The sequence below is a fragment of the Armigeres subalbatus genome, chromosome 2, assembly GCF_024139115.2.
Source record: "Armigeres subalbatus isolate Guangzhou_Male chromosome 2, GZ_Asu_2, whole genome shotgun sequence".
NCBI classification, from domain to species: Eukaryota; Metazoa; Arthropoda; class Insecta; order Diptera; family Culicidae; genus Armigeres; species Armigeres subalbatus.
The window spans coordinates 258,937,964-258,947,439 of NC_085140.1; the positions used below are offsets into that span (position 1 = coordinate 258,937,964).

The following is a 9,476-nucleotide window of genomic DNA, read 5'->3' on the forward strand; positions in this document are numbered from 1 at the left end:
CATTGAGTTCCAAGCCCCTTAACCGAACTTTAATGTTTACTTCTGCGCTCTCAGATAATAAGGGTTATGTGTGTTTCCATTGTGCTTAGATAATAAGGGTTATGTGTGTTTCCACATATATGCTATGCGAATTTACATAGCCGTTATGTGGGAAATGCTATAGTCAAAATTTAGGTGTGCCACATAATGGATATGATTGGATTTTTGTCAATGTAATGGGCCAAACACAATGGATACGTTTGCGTGCGTTTTGACAGTTTTCTCATGGGAAAACTGTCAAAACGCACGCAAACGTATCCATTGTGTTTGGCCCATAATAATCGTATTCGCCAAATCGACGTTTGAATCATTGTTCACAAAAGCAGATAAGTCGTTTTGAAAATTTGGTATTGAAACATAATAATTAAATAACAAATTTTAAAACGACTCATCTGTTTTTGTAAACAAAGATTAAAACATCGATTTGACGAATGTGATAGCACTCCTACGCAAACCAACACTATCAATGCGTAGGTGAAGGCTTATGATACCTGTTCAATTAGTTGGTTTGCGTAAGTGTGCTTTCATCCTATATATACAAGTCGCTGTCTGGAACTTCATTTGCTGGCGAGGATCTAGGCAAGGATAGGGGATATATGGTTAAAAATAACCCTACTCCGGAGCATGGTTAGATTTGACAGTTCGATAGTTAAACCACAGAGAAACAGACGTCTCACTCAACATATGTTCCATCGTACACCTTTTTAACGGTTAATTTAACTATGGCCACCAATGGCGCTTTCATCGATTTTGCTTGTGTTTGACTTTTGCACACTACCGCCATCTGGTTGCGGCTTGGCCACTCACCGGGATTTTAGCATTGGGGGACAATGTTTTCGTGACGATGATTTTGATTGCATTTTGTTCTAAGTGAGACGTCTGTTTCTCTGTGGTTAAACTTTATTCGCGAGAAAATTGGCGCCAAATCCATTTTGTTCCAAATAACTATCAATCTGTCAAAACTCAAATGGGTCGGCTTCGGAGTAAAATTTTAACCACGATGGGAAAATAAAATAGAGGTAATAAACTATAGAGGGAGATTGTCGCTGTCGTCACTGGCGAAACATCTTTTGCTGGCAAGGATATGGCACTAAATGTCAACGAAGGAAAAATCAGAACGTTTTGACAGATAGGTACCCAACATGTTTGCTGACGATAACAAAGGGAACCGCAGCGACAATCGTCCTCTATAGTTTATTAAAAAGATATTTTAGTTACTAGATAAAGATTGTCGCTGTCGTCGCTGTCCGGAACATCTTTTGCTGGCGAGGATAGGGGAGCTAAATGTCAAAGAAGGAAAATCCATACGATTTGACAGCTTGGTACCCAACATGTTCCGGACAGCAGAACAAAGGGAACCGAAGCGACAATCTTTATCTAGTAACTAAAATATCTTTTGTTTATTACCTCTATTGAAAATAACCATCGAACTGTCAAATTTTAACTAAAAGTTAAACGAATCGCTGGAATGGAAACTGGAACTGGAAACTCCTTTTCACACGCCCTTTTGTAAAAAGTATTTCAGTAAATTTAGTACAACTTGAATGCAACTTGAAGTGCAAAATGTAAATGCAGCATAAGAATTTTGACAGACAAATAAGTCGCGAGATGAAAAATTTGTTAAAATTGTAGAAAAATCACAAATTTCCATTTTTTATCAAACCATTTGCGCAATCTGTTCAAAAAGCGCTTGAACGTTATCCCCAAAGTTTGTAAACTGCCGGAAAGTTCGCAGAGAATCGAGTGTGCTTGGAAAAATGGTACAATGTCCAGTTAAATGATGCGGTCAAACGTGTAGGAGAAAAGTGTAATCAAGAGCCGAGCAGTGGGAAGTTCCCCTCTAGTGTTGTTTGCTATTTAATGTGGTTCTGGTTCTGATGTTTTGCTGAAATGGCAAAATTTGACGCTGAAATGGTTTGAAGCTAATTTGCTGGGATTCTGGTGCTGAGCATTCAAAATGGGTTGTATCAATTCGAAGAAAGATATTAACGATGTGGATCCCAATATTTTCTACGTAATTAATATCGACGATGATGGGACCGCATTGTGGAGTGGTCAGCTGGAAGTCTCGCGGACCGAGTTGACTTTGTACCGGAAAGGAAAAGATCCAACAACGTGGCCTCTGAAGTGCCTGCGAAGGTATGGCTTCAATGTGGATCAGTTTAGCTTCGAAGCTGGCCGGAGGTGTACTACCGGGGAAGGAATTTATGCCTTCAAGTGCCGGAGGGCAGAAACCCTATTCTATACGGTCCAATCGTACATCCAGGGTCGGATATTCAGCGATGAAACGACGAATCCAAATGATCCGCATCCGATACCAATGGCCTCGACTGGCCCATCCATAGCAGCTAGGAGTGTGTCTCAGAATAATACAGCAACCAGAAGCGGGGGACAGCCCGGTGTTTCCAGTGTGGGTAGTTATGTAGTGAATCGCACCGGAATAGCCACAAGCCAATCGCTAAGTCCGAATGGGACGATTCATTCAAATTCCAACCAAAGTCGGAGCACGGATACTCTTCCGATTGAGGCGAATTACCTAGAGCCGACCTCCAATAGACCAGGTGGCCAGCCGGAAACAATGGCAACGCGATTCCAGCAAGGGATGCGTTTAAGTTCCGTTAGCAGTGGACCTGTTAGTCCGGATGTGACATCTCCTTCGTCTCCCAATAGCGTAAGCAACATTTTGGAAGTTACCACTTTGAATCCTTTGCCATCGAGTAGTGCAGGAGGCAGCATGCACCATGGCGTCAGTAACCTATATCAGGAATTTCCGGTTAAGGATTCCATTGTTCACGTCGCAAGTTTGGCGGGAATTTGTTCCGTGAATCGCATGTCGTTGGACATCCCACCCCAGGAAGTTGCACCAATTGCTGAAAGTGATAGCGGGCTTTCCGGAAGCGACGTGAAACAGCTTCCTCTAGAGCTTCCGGTGGCTACACCAGATACAGTCGATCCCTCACGGTTGTACATGAATGTGAATATTGTCAGCATGTCGGAAATTGCTTCCAAAGCGAAAACGAAACCAGCCAGTAAAAGTAACTCTAGTCTAATGTCGATTAACAATAATAGCGGTTCTTTCGACGAAAACCAGTATCAAAACGTGAAAACCCCAACATCAGTTGGCCCGAACATGTTCACCCACTTACGTATGAACTCCAGCTATTCTATGGATACGACCCGCTGCTATGCGAATTTGGAACCGGGTGAAGTAAAATCGGTGATATTCCGAGGCCGCTATTCAAAGCCCGATATTTTTGCCAATGTGCATCTGCCGGAAACTTCAGAACCGTGTACGCCAACGGTCCTGAAAGCGGAAGTCAACTACTGCGTCCTCGATTTAAACCAGCCCAGTGTGCCGCAGAATACGTCCAACGCACCAGAGGCCATGTCGCCTACATCCGGTATGAACAACAATAATAACCCCGCAGCTGTGAATCTAAACAGTCCGAACGACTTAACGCTGAGCGGAAGTATCGTCAACACTTGCCAGTCGCAACAGATTATCTCCGGTCTGTTGCCACCAGAAAGTCCCAAAAAGGCGTCCCTTGGCTACGCAACAATCGATTTTGACAAAACGGTCGCCCTGAGCAACTCGACTACTCCGTCATCGGAACTGGACAGCGAAGGTTCGCGGAAGACGCGCCACAACTCTGCCGCCGCCCCGTTAATTCGACAGAGCAACTCGGTGAGCGACTAGGCAGATTGCGGACCGGTAAGGTAACAGGGTGTTGTTCTGTTGGTAGGATTAAGTGTTGCTAGGACAAGGTTTATTATCACCACCGTTTAGTTTGATATTTGAAGTTTGGCTTAGTGCTACTACTTATGTAAAGTAATCGTCTGAATTATGGGCAGAGAGGCACTAACCAATGGTAATTATGAGTGATCTCGCTCGAGTATAGATGGATAATGATTTTGGTTGAACAGACAGCAAAAACGATTGTAGGCAGCAACGGCAAGCATTTGCCAACTGAACTAAAACAGCAGTCTAACGAATGCCGCTTTAGTATTTTCTACCTTGAGGTATCTTAGGAAACAAAAAATCTTAGTTTGGAATGGCTAGCCGCTTCACTCTGCTTTTATTCGTCACAAGGGATGCATCGATACAAGTACATACTCGATACTTTTGATTCGAAACCAAGTACTTTTGGAATCGATACTTTGATTTCCGATACCAAGTAAGTATCGAATTGAAGTACTTGAATCAATCGAGTTTATTATTGAGATTTTCAGCCCGAGGCTGGTTCCTCTCAGAGTTATGAAAAAACTAGGGGGACCTGAAGGGTATAGGCTAGTCTGATATTTTGTAGTAATTTCCAAATTATTTGATTGTATGCTATTTTTTCATTGTTCATGTTTTTGTTTAAAACGTTTACGTATCGTGTGTGGAGGAAGTTGCCTACTAGGTTGAGTTGCGATCGTAGTCCAGTTTTGGTGCCTTGGACGGTTATCTGCATTTGGGGGTAGGGTTGAATTTCAATCGATGTCCATTTTCATGCTCGTGTCGTCAGTGATTGGGTGGGGAGGCAGTATCGCGGTATACAAGTGTGGGATTCTTCCAACGAGTCCATATTGGCACATTCGATGTCACCGAATATCTGGCAAAGGGGGGGGTTAAATTAGCGCAAAAATGCCTGCTGCTTTGAGAAATAGGATAAGTTTTGTTTCACTCGCCTTGTCGTTACGGAGCACGTCTCTGATGCTTCCCAACTGATGGGTGGTTCTAAGGTAATCCAGATGGGGACATTCACAGAGTACGTGCTCCACAGTGTTAGGGGTGTTGCAGATGTCGCATATCTTGCGAAATGGTGATTCTCCAGAGAAATCGTGCGATATCCTGGAATGTCCTGTTCGTAGTCTAGACAGGACGATTTGTTCTCTCCAGTTATGTCGGTCTTTCCATTTTCCCGTATCTCCTTTTATTTTTCGGAGAAACAATGATTGTTCACTTCTCCATTCCCTCAACCATGCGTTTTCAATTGTCCTCTTACACCATAGCTTAACATCTGCCCCGGGTACACAATTTGTGAGGCGGCGTCCAGTTCGGCCGATGTTAGCAAGGGAGTCAGCTTCTTCGTTCCCAGTGATTCCGCAGTGTCCCGGGACCCAGGTAAAAGTAATATTGCGCTCTTCTTCATCCAGGGGAACATTGTTCGGGTAGGCTGTAGAATTTCTTAACGTCATGTCCAAAAATACCCACACCAACGGTATCGGCCACCTTTGATCCATCGGATAATCTCATAGTGGATGTGAAGTATTTATGATTGATCATTTCAGCAAAAAGCGTTTTTGCCCGCGTCGAGTTCGTTCCTCTTTGAAGATGGGTATTCATCGTTCGGTCGAATATGATTTTTCTGGCCATCCAGCTTTGCGGCCCAATACGGTGGAGCCCTTCCACCGGGGGAAGCGTGGATCCGGCCACGTTATTTAGGGCGCGGTTAGCCTGCTCTTCGAGGAGACAAATCTGCCCATCGTCTTTGTTTTTTTTCCAAATATCCTATTGCCCTGCAGCATATTGTCAGTGCAGTCTTATGACGCTCTAATAGTGTTGTTGTAGATCGGAGATAAAGTAGTAATCATGAGTTCCATAGCGCGGCAGGTGATTTCAATGCCATAAAAGAGTCGGCTATGAACAATAGCATCGGCAACACGGCTACGTGTCGATCGGTCACTCCTGGTGCGTTTGTTAGTGATATTTCTGATTAGACAAACTCGATTTTTGCAAGCCTCCTTCAGCTTGAGGAAGTGGTTGCGAAAAGTCAGGTGCCTATCGATGTTGATGCCTAGGATTTTAAGGTTACGCTTAGTTGGTATCGGCTGTTTGTTGATTAGGATGGGTTTCGATGGTGGAACGTGGTTTGATTCACAGGCGTGTAATCTGACGCATTTTTCCACTGAGATGTCAAAACCGGCCTCCTGTGCCCATTTGGCGACCGCGGTAACTGCTGCCTGTAACTTTCGCCTGACACTTCTCGGGTGTACGCCGGTCACGATGAGAAGGATATCATCAATATAAAAAAAATAGAGTAACCGCAATTACCGAACCCTGTGGAACGCCTGTTTCTTCTTTAAATATATTTGATTCGCAATTGCCCACGAGAACCTGGAAGGTACGTCCACTCAAAAAGTTCTTAATGAAAGTAAGCAAGTTTCCAGTAATTCCCCAACTCGCCATCTTATCTAGGATACCAGGACACCAAGTTCTATTGTTAAGCCTTGGCGAGATCCAAGGACGCCATCTCAATGTGGAGCCCGTTTTTTGTTGCGTCATCAATGATCTGTCCAAGAGATGCCAGATAAGTGCCGGTTCCGAGGCCGGGCCGGAAGGCGTGCTGTCGATAGTCTAGTCTCCGGTTCTCTGCCAGAAACTCGATCAGCCGTCGATTAACAATTCGCTCCATTATTTTAGAGATGCAGCTGGTCACAGCGATTGACCGGTAGCTGCTGACATCTTCGGTAGAGCCGCTGTTTTTAGGTATAGGTATGACGAAGCTATTGTCGTTTTCGGTTTTAGACCTGGGTCAGGTCCGACCCCGACTCTGAATAACCGAACGAAAAACGAATCGGGATCGAGTCAGTATGATGGTGTTAGTGAGATCTCAAGCCCTATCATCTGTTTTGTTTTCAGTTCGCACTGCCAGCTGATAGGCAGAAATATAAATATTTTATCAGATTTCATACAGATTTTATCTTTTGAATTTTGTTATTAATGTTATTTTGTTTCTTATTATATAAATTGAATGGAGAAGTCAGATTTTTCTTCTGTTAATTGTTTATTTTAAAATGACAGTTAATCCATCAATAAATTTATGTGATTAGTAGAAGCTTGTGATGAATGGCGATGGCAATGTGGATTGCCGTGAAGGAATTTTGGCGCTCTGGAACATTTCCGTTAATTATGCCAATCCGTGTTTCCCGATAATCTGTTATACTGGTTCTAAGTGGCGTTCTGGATAACAGTGATTGTGTTACATTTGAATTATCAATTATGCCATTCAAATGTAATAGAACAAGAAAATATGGAAACACTTTGTAAAAAATCCAATAGAAAATTTATTGAGATTTGGGGCCTTTTATTTTAAAATAAAGAATCAAATCGCACAAGAGTTGACTAACATTTTTGTATTTTCCTCCCAAGAGGGGATCCTTTGGGATAAACCGCGATTTCGCCAAAACTGCAAAAACCAAATATACAAGAAAGGCGAATAATTTTTCTCTACATAATTTTCCACTACATAACAGGAGATTCAACATAATAAATATCAACGGGGTAAAATATGTCTTTGTCGGTTTTTTAACGAATTACAACTAAAAATCCTTCTTTGACTTTAAAATTATGCTCAATTCGTATAAAACTGTTCCTAAATTTACATTTCAATTTATTTTCTGACCAAGTATCATCTGGAGTGTTACTAGGTAGCAAATATACCCTCTGCAAGGTAAATAATTAATAAAACTATTGTAAATAATCAGAAAAACGTATCATTTGTTGATGGCAATATAGTTATCACTGCCTTATAAAGGGTTAATACATTATGTTTATATTCTTCAAATCCGTAACCTTAAACAAATTATTCATAGACCTGCAATAACGAACAAAATAATGGTATGAACATTTTGGTATAAATAATAATCCGATACTCCGGTACGCTATTTTCCCATTGAGAGAGCAATTATACCTAAAGCATATAATCGAATACACAACGTAATAGTGAATAAATAGCAGCTACAGCTACCTTCTCGTCATTGCATTTATCAATCACATTTTCATCAAAAATTTTAACCATCATTTTGTTCATAACGGAGCTACCGTCTGAAGTAATCAGCAAAAAATATGTCGGTATCTGAATCCATTTCACCATCAGAGAAACTTGAAGACAACACACAATTAAAATAATCCATTTTTACGTGCAAGACAGCAACAAAATTAATAAATTCAACAAATGAAACAAAAACGATTAAAAGTCAAATACCCATCCGCACCCTTCCGTGTCTTTCATGTTTTCATTTTCCATTAGCGTAAACATAAACACCTGTTTGACAGTTTGTGTTGGAATGTATTAGTGAACCTAGGTTCGATCTCGATAAATCGGCAGAGCGAACCTCGTTCGTTTTGGGTCGGATCTGGTGCGGATCGCGATCCAACCTGAACGAATAACCGAACGTTTTGACAGCTGTTAGAGCGGATCCGGGGCAGAACTAGGTTCGACCCAGCAATAACCGAAAACGACATATGACTCCAGCTGCTCGGAAGCGTTCCGGCAGTCCACTCTTGGTTGATGGTGGAGAGAAGGGTGGTCTTTCCTCTGAACGGAAGATTCTTCAGCATCGGGTATCCTATGTCGTCTGGACCCACCGATTTCCCAGAGGCCTTTTGAAGGGCATAATCCAACTCTGCCATTGTGAAGGGAAGGTTGAAATTCTGACCTTTATCTGGTGGGACTGGAAATCTGGGTACTGCTGTTTCGGGAAGTGGGTGTCGTTTTAAAAATGGGTCTGAATAGCGGTGTAGTGAAGATAGTTCGTAGAAATATTCCGCTAGGGAATCAGCAATGATCTTCGGATCTCTTGTGGTTGTACCTTTCACTTTTAAAGCCATTCCTTTATACCGTCTCTTTCCTTGTATACTATTTATTCGCATCCAAATCTCTGATGAGGACTGGTTTTCATTAATGGAGTCGAGAAACTCAGTCCAGGATTTGTCTTTCGCTTCCCTTATCACCTGCCTGCAGCTATTACTAGCAGCTTGATACTCCTCCCTCCTCCTCCCGGTAAGACACGCGGCTACAATGCAAGACCATGCTGAGGGTGGCTGGGTTCGATTCCCGGTGCCGGTCTAGAGAATTTTCGGATTGGAAATTCTTTCGACTTCCCTGGGCATAAAAGTATCATCGTGTTAGCCTCATGATATACGAATGCAAAAATGGTAATTTGGCTTAGAAACCTCGCAGTTAATAACTGTGGAAGTGCTTAATGAACACTAAGCTGCGAGGCGGCTCTGTCCCAGTGTGGGGATGCAATGCCAATAAGAAGAAGAAGAAGATGATACTCCTCCAGGGTGCGTATGGTATCGGGGTGGTCTTCAGGTAGGTTTCTTCTTGTTCGTTTGACTGCTCGTAACAGTTTTCTACGCAATTTGACCGCTTTTTTAACGTCCTCGTTTCACCAGTAGAGCGCACGGCGTACGGGTTTTGGACGGGTTCTTGAGATATTGGAGCTGCAAGGTTGACAACCGCAGTAAAGTCCGATATTGACATTGGGGCATGGGTACCCCGTTCGACTTCTAGTGTGATTTGGAAGCCCATCCAATCAGTTTGGTTGTAAAGCCACTGGGGTCTTCTCGAGGTCTCGGGAGCGATCCTGTTTTCCAGTGAAACGATTGGTGATAAGAGCCGGTACGAGCGAAATATCGATCGCCGATTCTACTTGGCCGCGAAAGA

At 42.8% G+C, this 9,476-nt stretch overlaps 1 protein-coding gene across 1 annotated transcript; it reads left to right on the forward strand.

The window, feature by feature from the left end:
* Positions 1-1,647: 1,647 nt before the first annotated feature.
* LOC134212126 (fibroblast growth factor receptor substrate 2) lies at positions 1,648-9,140 on the forward strand. The gene has a single exon (XM_062689702.1). It carries the CDS (start codon positions 1,997-1,999, stop codon positions 3,734-3,736), a length of 1,740 nt encoding a protein of 579 aa, XP_062545686.1. The 5' UTR covers positions 1,648-1,996; the 3' UTR covers positions 3,737-9,140.
* Positions 9,141-9,476: the final 336 nt, after the last annotated feature.

Excerpts from the sequence above, each read along its gene's own strand:
- LOC134212126 (XM_062689702.1), top strand. The coding sequence starts at position 1,997 with ATGGGTTGTATCAATTCGAAGAAAGATATTAACGATGTGGATCCCAAT.